This window comes from Carcharhinus amblyrhynchos, chromosome 20 (genome assembly GCF_965287045.1).
Source record: "Carcharhinus amblyrhynchos chromosome 20, sCarAmb.v2.hapA, whole genome shotgun sequence".
Lineage (NCBI taxonomy): Eukaryota > Metazoa > Chordata > Chondrichthyes > Carcharhiniformes > Carcharhinidae > Carcharhinus > Carcharhinus amblyrhynchos.
The window spans coordinates 47633382-47646991 of NC_137343.1; the positions used below are offsets into that span (position 1 = coordinate 47633382).

The 13610-nt window shown below is 46.4% G+C and overlaps 1 protein-coding gene across 4 annotated transcripts in view; it reads left to right on the forward strand.

Moving 5' to 3' along the window:
* The window catches only part of depdc5 (DEP domain containing 5, GATOR1 subcomplex subunit), a 157207-nt gene that overhangs the window by 104808 nt on the left and 38789 nt on the right, over positions 1–13610 (forward strand). For all 4 annotated transcript variants that reach the window (XM_080208529.1, XM_080208532.1, XM_080208530.1 and 1 more), the window contains exon 32: positions 11943–12112. In XM_080208529.1, coding sequence (XP_080064655.1) covers positions 11943–12112 — 170 coding nt within the window. The remainder of the gene's footprint in view (positions 1–11942; positions 12113–13610) is intronic.

Here is a 13610-nt window from a genome sequence, read left to right on the forward strand (position 1 = left end):
GAGGATTCTGTGGGAGCGAGAGTATGGGCAGTTTTGGATGACCTTCACAGAGGGTAGAGAGTGCATTGGAATAGTCAAGCCCAAAGGTAACAGTAATAGCGACTCTTACGGGAACAGAATTTACCTGAATCTGACACCTGCCACAAAAAGATGTTGGCCGAAACTCTACCACCTTCCCAGCCAGAACTGGAGCGAGCGAGGGTCTGACATCAGAAATCTCCACTGACCTGGGGTGGGAATTTTCAGTCCCGCCCGAGCGAGGCTGTAAAATCCTGCCCGTTAAGTCACATGACCAAAAGCTTGGTCAGAGAGGTAGGGTTAAAGGAATGTCTTAAAAGAGGAAAATGAGGGAGAGAAACTGAGGAAGAAGATGGTGGAGCAGTTAGAATTAGGGATGTGCAGGAGACCAGGATTGGAGGAACGCAGAGAGCTGAGTGATACAGAACTGGAGGAGTGAGTTAGGGAGAGTTAGGCCAGGTAAGGACTTGCAAACAAGGGGGAAAATTTTAGAATCAAGACCAGGATTTTGATATAGATCAGCAAGAACAAAGTTTCCTTTCAGTTTGTAGCTGATGTTTTATTCTGATGTGCTCTTTTTTTTAAAAGGGTGCATCTGTATGAAATGGTGCAGGAATTGAAAGAGTCATGTACAACGTAACAGGTTCACATATCTCCTCCTTAGCCAAGCTCAGTTTAATGTAACAATCGTTCAGTTGAGATGTGTTTAGCCGAGGCCCTTTCTGCTGTCTCGGGCGACCACAGGAGATCCCAAGGGAGAATTCGAAAAAGGGAAGGTTAGTTCTCCTTGGTCGCCGCACTTGCAGAAGGATATGTTGGCCTTGGAAGGAGTGCAGAGGAGGTTCACTAGGCTGATACCGGAGATGAGGGGGTTGGACTATGAAGAGAGACTAAATAGACTGGGTCTGTACTCGTTGGAGTTCAGAAGCATGAGGGGGGATCTTATAGAGACGTATAAGATAATGAAGGGGATGGATAGGGTAGAGGTAGAGAGATTCTTCCCGCTCAGAAAGGACAGCAGGACTAGAGGGCACAGCCTCAAGATAAGGGGGGTGCAGTTTAGATCGGAGTTGAGGAGGAACTTCTTCACTCAAAGGGTGGTGAATCTCTGGAATTCTCTGCCCTTTGAAGTGGTGGAGGCTACCTTGCTAAATATATTTAAGTCACGGGTAGATAGGTTTTTGATAGACAAGGGAATTAAGGGTTATGGGGAGAGAGCGGGAAAGTGGAACTGATCCACTTCAGATCAGCCATGATCTTATTGAATGGCGGGGCAGACTCGAAGGGCTAGATGGCCTACTCCTGCTCCTATTTCTTATGTTCTTATGTTCTTGACCAATATTCATCCCTCAGACAACATCACTGAAATAGATTATCTGGTCATTATTATGTTGGTGTGTAGTGGAGCTTGACTGTGTACATCGCCTACAGTACAGCAGTGACGGCACTCAAAATGCCTTCATTGTTGTAAACTGCTCAAGGTTGCACTGAGGTTGTGAAAGATGCTATATAAATGCAGATCATTCCTCCTTTTCTTTGGTCTGATTTTCGACCCTGCCGCATTCTGGCTCTCGTATCTGAGAGAAACCTTCAATAACACCTTCAGTGGCTTTACCTTATCCATCCTTAACTTCTAGCAGCAGCTAGCATCATGCTTGTATTTTTACAATTATTTTTATGTTAATCCCACAGCTGTCCTGCCCAGAATCTGCCAGTTCTGGATTTCACAGAGCAGCTAAATTAGCTGATGGATTATCGCAGCCAGCTCCGGTCCAATCCAGCAAACAGATCCTGCAGCTGGAGATCCTTTATCCGCGTTGGACCTTGTGGGTTTAGTCTGCAAAATGCCACAATATTCCTGCTGGCAATTTTTCAGCATCAAACTGCAAAATGTCTGCAGCATCCCTGAATGATCCACCTGGCGGAGGAGAGTTTCCTCCACTACCTATTACAAGTTTCAGGGGGAGATCATTTTGAATCATTCCAGGGATTGCCCCACACTGGGCCACAACAGCCTAGTGCTGGATTCCTTTATCCCCAGAAACAGGCACGGAACAGTGGGGCTCTCTCTCACCTCTTGTTCCATTGCGAGGAAGTATCATCTGTTCGTTATACACAAGGTGCACCACATCACGTATCTGGGATAAACGATCTTCTTGCAATCCAAGTGGTTTGTTTCGCTTCGAATCAAGACCTGAAGAATCCATTCCCAATTGGCTGTTGGACAGCTGGGCTTTTCCTCCAGGTCATGTCCCCCAGCAGCCCAAAGTCCCACCACTGGAAGTTAAAACTCTTTCGACTGGTGCAGCGACCATACCTGTCAGATTACAGGTAGTGTAGTCGTGGACTTGCCAACTTTAAGAACATTCAAATGGTCAGTGGATAGACATATGGATAATAGAATAGTTTAGGTTAGAGGGTCATTAGATTGGTTCCACTGGTCAGCGCAACATGGAGGGCTGAAGGGCCTGTACTGCGCTGGGATGTTCTATATCTTGGACCGATGGACCTTTCCTGAGGTGAGGTAGATGCTGCGCTGCATCAGAGTGAGTGGGGAGAGATTCTCAGTGTCTAAGTGATAGGGTGGAAATCCAAATGACTTATTTTCCCCCATGCACAATGGCGACGTTTGATTCACAGTTGCTGAAGAATATCGCTGTTCTCTTGTGCTCTTTCTTTACACAGGATGGATTAGAAAGACACGTCGCAGTTTATTTTGGATCTGGGGTAATGCAGTAAACTGTGTGTTGCTGGCAGAATTCTCTCCTAAGTGGAAATTGTAATGTTCCCCTAATGTAAATCATCAGTTTACTTCAAGCAGAAGCAATTACTAAGTTATATGGCACCTCTATCTGTATATGTATTATTTTATAATTAAATTTATGTTTTGATGCTTTAATTTATATTTAATTGTTGAAGACCAGAAGTAAAAAATAATACTATTCTTTACTTCCTGACTACCATAGACTATAAAATCCCTACAGTGCCGAAAGAGGCCATTTGGCCCATCGAGTCTGCATCGACTCTCCAAAAGAGCACCCGCTCAGGCTCATCACTCGCCCTATCCCTGTAACCCCGCGCGTTTCCCATGGCCAATCCACCTAACCTGCCCATCTTGGGACACTTAGGGGCAGTTTAACGTAGCCAATCCACCTAACCGGCATGTCTTTCAGACTGTGGGAGGAAACCGGAGCATCCTGCAGAAACCCATGCAGACACGGGGAGAACATGCAGACTTCACACTGGCGGTGACCCAAGCCAGGAATCGAACCTGGTGCTGTGAGGCAGCAGTGCTAACCTGTGTGCCACCCAACATTAGTTCATGCTGCAAGTGTTGCCCTGTATTCCGTGGTAGATGGAACTCTTGGTTAACTGGTATTTTTGATGAATACGCACTCCCTAGCAGGCCTGATAATATAGATTTAACTGAGGAACATTTTGGAAATGGTAGCTGTCAAACTTCAAATCAGTCCAAAATGCTGCGTGGTACAAGCTTCCATTAGGACACATCGAGGAAACCAGCTGTCAGTGAAATCATCTGCCAAGTTGAAATTGGTTTTGAATGAAATGCGCTGTTGGCTTTACTGAGTTCTGTTCATGGGGTTTAAAATAGTCAACATCATTATGTAGTACCACATGTCTACACAGCAATAGAGGGAGCATGTGTAGGTAGAAGCAGGAGGCAGCCATTCAGTTCCATCCAGCCCATAACCTGGATCATGGCTGTCCTGTACCCTTGTCTTTATTTCCCCAATAGTCCAGCCTCATCATGATCTACCCACCTCAATCTTTAAAACTTCAATTGTCACTCAGGGGACTATCATGAACCATTGTGGGAAAACTCTGGATTTTACTCCTGAACGCCACTTTGCTCATTTGAAAGCTGTGCCCCGTGATGGCGTTATCACAGTAAGAAGTCTGACAACACCAGGTTTAAGTCCAACTGATTTATTTGATAGTAAACTCACAGTGCATCAAATAAATCGGTTGGACTTAAACCTGGTGTCGTCAGACTTCTCACTGTGTTTACCCCAGTCCAACGCCGGCATCTCCACATCATGGCGCTTTCACTGCAGTTTCTTTATCTCAAGAATCTCTTTATCATTTTGAGGGTATTGAGCCAGAAACAGTTTCAGATTATTGTTGCTCAGAGTGTTAGAGTGAGTCAGTCCTCAGTGAGTAGCAGGAGCTGCAGTAAATACAGGTATATGTATACGCACCTTGATGATTGTGGCTGTTTTCTCCACTAAGTTATGAGTTAGTCCGAAGTTGCGTTGCGCCGCCGTTCTGGAATATTCTTGATGCAAAGAAGATGCACTTAATTCAAAGGGTCTGAATAATTAGAGGCCCCTTCTGGGCGTGAACTCTTCCCTCCCATTTACCACTCTCAGTTGGCACTGTCACTGCTCCAGCTGTTTTATTTATGAGCCTTTTCCAGCAGACTCAACATGAATTGATTGCAGTCTTGATCGGTGTTAATTATGTATCAAACCCGGGCTGCACTCTGTAAATCAGAGAGAGTCATTACTGTCACAGCACAATTAACCACACTGTGATGGGGAATTTCTGATTCACTGCGTCTGCTGAGTGTGTGATTCCCTGCCACAGACTTTTACCAGCCTCTCTGAAGCAACAAAGAGGTGAACTTCCTCCCTCGACAGGAATACACGATCCTGTCTGGTTGTAATTTTGTTGTGGTTAATTTGCCTGTGTGTTTTGCAAATCAAAGTTTAGTTTCAAAAGGGCAGAACCCTAGAGTGACTGTTCAGTGGGTGCGTACCAGCTGGCAGTGCTGTGCCCTCTCTCCACTGAAGGAGCAGAGCTCTTTGTACCAGGCTTCTCCATAGATGCTGCCATCTGATGAGTGCTCGCTTCGGCAGCACATGTACTAAAAAATGGTTATCTGTTTGTAGTGTGCATTAATGACCTGGGGTGAATGTGTGGGGTCTGATCAGAAAGATAAAGTGAAAATTGGTGTGGTAAATAGAACATAGAACAGTACAGCACAAACAGGCCCTTCGGCCCACAAGTTGCTCTGATCATATCCCTACCTACCAGGCCTATCTATAACTCCCAATCCCATTAGATCCCATGTACTCATCCAGAAGTCTCTTAAAAGACCCCAGCGAGTTCGCCTCCACCACCACCGACGGCAGCCGATTCCACTCACTCACCACCCTCTGAGTGAAAAACTTACCCCTAACATCTCCTCTGTACCTACTCCCCAGCACCTTAAACCTGTGTCCTCTCATAGCGACCATTTCCGCCCGGGGAAATAGCCTCTGAGAATCCACCCTATCTATTCCTCTCAACGTTTTATAAACCTCTATCAGGTCACCTCTCATCCTTCGTCTCTCCAGGGAGAAGAGACCTAACTCCCTCAACCTATCTTCATAAGGCATGCCTCCCAATCCAGGCAACATCCTTGTAAATCTCCTTTTCATCCTCTCAATAGCTTCCACATCCTCCTTATAGTGAGGCGACCAGAACTGTGCACAGTACTCCAAGTGGGGCCTGACAAGGGTCTTATAAAGTTGCAGCATTACCTCCCGACTCCTAAACTCAATCCCTCGATTAATGAAGGCTAGCACACCATATGCCTTCTTAATCACATCCTCTACCTGCGAGGCCGATTTAAGAGTCCTATGGACCCTGACCCCAAGGTCCTTCTGCTCCTCAACACTGCTAAGAGTCTACCCTTGATATTATACTCCTTCATCCCATTAGACCTGCCAAAATGGACCACTACACATTTATCCGCATTGAAGTCCATCTGCCACTTCTGCGCCCAGCCTTGCATCCTATCTATGTCTCGCTGCAAATATGTCTCTTACAAATAGCAAGGAGGAAAGCCTTAGATTTTTAAATATGTTTATTAGCCACAAGTTACATTAACACTGCAATGAAGTTACTGTGAAATTCCCTAGTCGCCACACTCTGGGGCTTGTTATGGTAAATGCACCTACCTAACATGACTTTCTGGTTAGATTACAGCATGATATAGATGGGCTGGTCAAATGGGCAGAACAGTGGCAAATGGAATTTAACCCTGAAAAGTATGAAGTGATGCATTTTGAGAGAACTAACAAGGCAAGGGAATACACAATGAATGGCAGGATGCTGGAAAGTACAGAGGACAGAGGGATCTTGGGGTGCATGTCCAAAGATACTGGAAAGCGGCAGGACAGTGTGAGGATAAGTTCAGTTGCGTTAGAAATTTAAAAAATCAAAGTGTAAGAAGAAGGTTAATGATGAGACTAATTGTTACCAGATAATGAAAGGAAGTGACAGAACATGGGAGCATCATATTATATATACCAGGAAATCATTGCAAGTGTAGGGAAAATTAATAATAGGATAAACTTAAAGGCTTTGTACCTGAATGCACAAAGCAAGTTGTAGTAAGGAAATAGAAGAAATTTACAAATTGACATGGACAGGTTTGGCAAGTGAACCAATGGAATTTAATGTGAATAAGTGTGAGGTTATCCATTTTGGTTGGATGAACAGAAAAGCAACTTATTATCTAAATGGAGTAAAACTTCAAAATGCTTCAGTGCCAAGGGATCCGGGTGACCTCGCACACGAATATCAGAAAGTTAGCATGCAGGTGCAGCGGATAGTAAGGAAAACAAATGGAATTTTAGCATTCATTGATAATGGCATTAAGTATAAAAGTAAGGAAGTGCTGTTGCAGCTGTAGAGGACATTGCTGAGACCACATTTGGAGTACTACGCACAATCTTGGTCCCTTTACTTGAGGAAGAATGTAACTGTACTGAGGTGGTTCAAAGGAGGTTCACTCGATTGAATCCAGGAGTTTAGAAGAATGCGAAGTGACCTTATTGAGACATATCGGATTCTTGGGGGTTTGACAGGGTAGATGTCGAGAGCTGGTTTCCTCTTGTGGGAGAGTCTAAGACTGGAAGGCATAATCTGAGATTAAGGGGATCACAATTTAAGACAGAGATGAGGAGGAATTTCTCCCTTCAGAGGGTAGTGAATCTGTGGAATTCTTTACCGCAGAGACTGGGTCGTTAGGTATGTTCAAAGCTGAGATAGACAGATCTTTAATCAGTAAGGGAATCGAGGAAAAGGGGATAAGGCAAGAAAGTGACGTTGGGGATTATTGTTTCAGATCAGTCACAATCTCATTGAATGGCGCAGCAGACTCGATGGGCTGAATGGCCTACTTCTACTCCTACATCTTATGGTCTCGCCAGTTTAATTTTGGGCGGTAACCTTGATTTATTTTCAGCCCTCACTTGCCGGAAGCACTCAGCACTGACTGAAGATTGAATCGGAGCCCTCCACATTGTACTTCTTGGTGTTCTTACTCATTGAACTGCGAGGGATCATTTCTTAAGCTTCTGGCATTGAGTTTTTTTTTTAATGATAGAATCATTCAGCACAAAAGGGGCCCATTTGACCCAGTGCCCCAGAGCCAGCTGTTGGAAAGAGCTGCCCAATTAACTTAATTCCCCATCGCTCTTTTCCCATACTCCTGCCAGCTTTTCCCTGCCAAACATTTATGTAAATCCATTTTGAAAGTTATTGCTGATTCTCTGTCACGCTGGTGGTTTTTATGTTTGCATTCCTGATTAAAGTAATGTTATTCTACTTGAAGATGGTCATTTAGAGTGATCTTACCTCAGTAGGGTAATGCCCTTCAACTGCGTGATACACATTTGTTGGTAGCATTTTGTGATTTTGGTTGGTCCTTGCTTTCCCCCAGTTGCCTATTGCCAGCTTCCTATAATTTCCTCAGAACATCCTCCCCATCCGTTTGAACCCTGCATTAATCCGAAGGCTGACAGGCCTGATGGTGCGTCTGTGTCTGCCAGATTCCCCCCCCCTCCCCATTCCACTAAAGGTGGCTATGAGCTGCATCTTCCCAGGCCATTGGTGGCAAGTTTGGGGTTTGATTTGATTTATTATTGTCACATGTATTAGTATACAGTGAAAAGTATTGTTTCTTGTAGCGCTATACAAAGCATACCGTTCAAAGAGAAGGAAAGGAGAGAGTGCAGAATGTCGTGTTACAGTCATATCTAGGATGTAGAGAAAGATCAACGTAGATTGATCAACGGTAATGTGATGTAGGTCCATTCAAAAGTCTGACAGCAGCAGGGAAGAAGCTGTTCTTGAGTCGGTTGGTACATGACCTCAGACTTTTGTATCTTTTTCCCGATGGAAGAAGGTGGAAGAGAGAATGTCCGGGGTGCGTGGGGTCTTGATTATGCTGGCTGCTTTTCCGAGGCGGCAGTAAGTGTAGACGGTATCGATGATGGGAGGCTGGTTTGTGTGATGGGTTGGGTTTTGTTCAGAAATGTTGGTAGCTTCTTGCAAGTTAATTTCCTTTGCCCACCCGTTACGGATCTACAGTCAACGCAGCTCAAAGCGGGATCAAACCCAAAACTCGGCTCCAAACTACACCTGAAGTGGAACTATAAAACCCCCAAAAGTGCAAATGTCTTCCAGCTCTCCTCCGCACCTGTCAGGGCAGGAGCCATACCAAACTGTAATACATCCGGAAAGGATACTTTCTATGGTGCAAAAATTGATGAGAGTCATAGCGGACATGCCGAATTTCCTTAGCCTCTTGAGAACGTGGAGAGGCATCTCGGAAATTGACATTGGATAGGGATTCCAACATGAACTTGATCTTTTCCAGCTTAGCCTGGGGTGGGTTTGAAGGCAAGATCCTCTTGGACCTGTTGGTTAGGTAATTAATTAGTTGTTGAATTTAAGTCTGTCATGAGGTGCTTTAAGGCCTGAATCCTGGATTTCCAGCCACGCAACCTGTTTGCCAAGCTGTCAGCGTCTCTCCGCAGTCACCCTCCACCCTGGCTGAGGGTCTGGGGCAGGGGCTTTCCACTTCACATACTCTGGATGTAGCAGCAGGTACCCTCTTCACAACCCTCGATGGGACAAGAGAAATGGGCATTGGGATATAACTGGAAGTAGGTAAGAAACAGGATTTACAGGCAGAGATCCACATCAAGGTTCACTACTCAAGAGTTGGGTAGAGTGGGAATAATTGGGTCATTTTCAGCTTGGCACATTGGAGAAGTATCACCAGGATCAGTGCTGGAACCTCAACTATTTACAATATATATTCATGATGTGGATTTAGGTTACCCTGGTTTATTGTCGCCACATTGCTGATGATTCAAAGGTAGGTGGGAAACTAGATTGTGAGGAGGAGACAAAGGGCCAGACCTTCCCCTGGGCTCTGGAAAAGCTGACCTGAGCACTTCTGTTGACCCCAAACTACACAACCAACCCATAAGTGACTTCATGTGCCTTTAATATCTTTTCACGCTGGGTTTGGGTTAACCACGGCAGGAGGAATGTGGATGCAGAGGCTCCCTCGGTTCTGCAATTCAGGATCCCAGCTTCCAGCAGGACCCCTAAATCCCAGCTCCCCCACCTCCCCACCCCCCACCCACTCCTGTGCCACGCCATGCTCCCTCATGTTGTCCATGCTATCGCTATACCTCCATGGTCTCTTAGCAGTATGCACCATGTACAGTCCTTAAGTTCCATTCAATGTCAGTGGAAAATATTCTGTACTTATTTGGGGAAAACCCATAGCTGGATATCCATTAATCAGCGTAGGAAAACAGATGGTTAGATTTTTTTAAAGTGTCAAACCTCGCTCTTATTTCAACGAGCCAGGTCATTTAAATCACAGTCAAAAATACTACAGTGCAGGTTGACAGACATTTTGGTAGTTTTTTTATTGCATTGTGATGCTTTCTCTATTGGGAAAGTACTGTAATGCATGTTTTATTACGTTTTTATTCATTTATGGGATGTGAATGTCGCTGGCTAGGCCAGCATTTTTTGCCCACCCCTGGTTGCCATTTAGAAGGTTATGGTGAGCTGCCTTGTACCGCTGCAGTCCCTGAGGTGTAGGCATACCCACAGTGCTGTTAAGGAGGGAGTTCTGGGTTTTGACCCAGAAACAGTGAAGGAGTGAGGATATGTTTCCAAGTCAGAAGGTGAGTGATTTGGAGGGAAACATCCAGGTGGCGGTGTTCCCAGGAATTGCTGCTCTTGTCCTTCTAGATGACAGTAATTGTGGGTTTGGAAGGTGCTGCCTGAGGAACCTTTATGAGTTCCTGAAGTTGATCTTCCAGATGGCGCACATGGCTGCTACTGTTCATCGGTGTGGAGGGGTGAACTATTTATGGAAAGTGTAGCAATCAAACGGGCTGCTTTGTCCTGGACAGTGTTGAGTTTCTTGAGTGTTGCTGGAACTGCACTCATCAAACATCAAACCCCAGTCCCAGCGGTGCCCAACAAGCATGGAAGGTCTCAACGGCACCCGTGGAGACTGCATGCTCCCTCTCCAGGGACACAAATGTAGCTGCGATAGAGGGGGAGGCAGATAAGTGAAGTGGAGAGTATTCCATCACACTCCTGACTTGGGCCTTTTGGACAATGGACAGATTATAAGGAATTAGGAGATGAGTTACTCGCTGCCACAGGATTCCTAGCCTTTGATCTGCTCTGGTAGCCACAGTGTTTATACATGCCTAGCTGAGTTCAATTTCTGGTCAAAGATATCCCCCAGGATTTCGATAGTAGGGGGATTCAGCAATGATAATGCCTTGGGACAGCTTGCCTCACTGCAGCCTCTCTGGTCCCGCAGTGGGATTGCTGTTTGAGCTAGGAACCCAGAGGTAGGGAGCTGCCATCCCAGCCTGCTCCTCCACTGCTCTGCTAGCTGCAACCTGAGAAAGACAAGTGCCACTAATCATTACTGGAAGGTCCTTTGAAACAGAAACCCATCCTTTGACATCCCACTCTCTCTCCCTTGTTGTTTGGGGGAACATAGAGGTGGGAGGTCTATCGATTTACTCTGGTAACGAGCAACAACTAGCAGGGTGGTGGTGTGTAAGGTGGGGAGAGGAGGGTGACCGGAGAGATGGATTCCATGTCCAAAGGTATTCCTGTCTTTGTAGAAGGGACTGAAGAGGTCAGAATCTGCCGTTAACTTGCCTTTGTGTGGATGTGCTTCGAGAAGCAGTCTTGTCTCTCTAGCCACTGACTGCTCAGACGCGATGCAGGTATTTGAATCTCCGAGCTGGTGTGTTTTGTGCCTGGAATGAAGCTGATGTCTCGTAGAGCAAGATCACTGGGCCAAGAGTATTGACCAGACCGTCAGAAATACCAACAAATCTTCCATCTTTCCTTTTACCAACATATTAAAAGAAAGCTAAACTTTTCTGAAGAAACTCCCTACTTTACCTTGCGGAGATTTGTAATCATAGAATCCCTGCTGTGCGGGAGAAGGCCATTTGGCCCATCGAGTCTGCACCAATAGCAATCCCACCCGGGTCCCATCTCCATAACCTCACATATTTATCCTCCTAATCCCCCTGGCACAAAGGGGCAATTTTAGCATAGCCAATCACTCTAACCCGCACAACTTTGGATTGTGGGAGGAAACCGGAGCACCCGGAGGAAACCCACACGGACACGGGGAGAATGTGCCAACTCCAGACAGACAGTGACCCAAGCCGGGAATTGAACCCGGGTCCCTGATGCTGAGAGGCAGCAGTGCTAACCACTGTGCCACCATGCTGCCTGTAATAAAGTTACAACTAACTTGCTCTGCTTTCTAATCTATCTTGTGTAGACTAGTGAACAAGATGTCAGTGCTCATTCACAACATCATTCTATCCTGATTTAACACCTTGTTTATGAACATTTATCCAGGGCCATATCCCCGCAGTGTCTGCTGCTTCTGTATTGCCCAGGACAGAGATCCTGATTATGATCGAATCACTCCTTTCCTGTGCTGTGCTATCGAACCGTGTGGTTACATTTCTCTGATAAGGGTATTCCAGTGCCACTTTTATGTTAAACGGTACAGACATTCTTTTTTATTTATATGTTTATCGTGCGCGCAGGTTCAAGGAGACCAGGTATCGAGTGGCACGGACTATTCAGAATACAGCCCTGCTTCAGGAACCACAGTGCCAACTGGAGACAAGGCCAGCATTTTGGGTAATGCCCACACCTCTACCATGGGTGCCAGTCAGGGGACGGGGGAGCAGCCTCCTGCCACTGTAGAGGGCAGGTAAGATAGTCACAAAGCCGGCAGGCATTGATCGAGGTTTGCTGTACCAACAAATCATCTCTTTCTGCAGAATTGGAAGTGTTTTCTGATATTGCTTTTCCTGCTATGATGGTCTATATAGTGGGTCTGGGATCTGCATTGAATGTACAGATTATACATTTACAATGGCCAGGGTCTCCAAATCATCAGACACTGGACATACCCCTCGAGATGCTCAATGGGACCCCACAGGAGACCCTGACTGTGGAAACTGCAAGGGAGGTTAGAGCTGCCAGTTACAGTTCCCTGCTCCCAAAATGTTTTTAAGTCAGAATTAGAGTGGGAGAGCTAACTTCATGTTAGCCAACTTAATTAACAGGAAATGTTACAAAGAAAGATCCAAGTGTAACTCTGGACTAACTATTATCCACTCTGCTCCATCGCTCCCCTGTAACATCCACTCTGCCCCCTCGCTCCCCTGTAACATCCACTCTGCCCCCTCGCTCCCCTGTAACATCCACTCTGCCCCATCACTCTCCTGTAACATCCACTCTGCCCCATCGCTCTCCTGTAACATCCACTCTGCCCCATCGCTCCCCTGTAACATCCACTCTGCCCCATCGCCCTCCTGTAACATCCACTCTGCCCCATCGCTCCCCTGTAACATCCACTCTGCCCCATCGCTCTCCTGTAACATCCACTCTGCCCCCTCGCTCCCCTGTAACATCCACTCTGCCCCCTCGCTCCCCTGTAACATCCACTCTGCCCCCTCGCTCCCCTGTAACATCCACTCTGCCCCATCGCTCTCCTGTAACATCCACTCTGCCCCATCGCTCCCCTGTAACATCCACTCTGCCCCATCCCTATCCTGTAACATCCACTCTGCCCCATCGCCCTCCTGTAACATCCACTCTGCCCCATCGCCCTCCTGTAACATCCACTCTGCCCCATCGCTCCCCTGTAACATCCACTCTGCCCCCTCGCTCCCCTGTAACATCCACTCTGCCCCATCGCTCTCCTGTAACATCCACTCTGCCCCATCGCCCTCCTGTAACATCCACTCTGCCCCATCGCTCCCCTGTAACATCCACTCTGCCCCATCCCTATCCTGTAACATCCACTCTGCCCCATCGCTCCTCTGTAACATCCACTCTGCCCCATCGCTCCTCTGTAACATCCACTCTGCCCCATCGCTCTCCTGTAACATCCACTCTGCCCCATCGCTCTCCTGTAACATCCCTCAAAAATAGAACTTCTGAAATAAAATACAGGGCTTCATCAATTGATAAATAATGTGATTGATGTTTGGGTGAACATTGATTGGCAAGAAATACACTGAATTTTATTTATTGTCTCACACAATCAGGGTGTTGCTGGCTCGACCAGCATTTATTGCTCACCTCTAATCGCCTTTGAGAAGGTGGTGGTGAGCTACTTCCTGAACCACTGTAACCCATATGGTGTAGGTACACCCACAGTGCTGTTAGGGAGGGAAGTCCAGGATATTGGCCCAGCAACA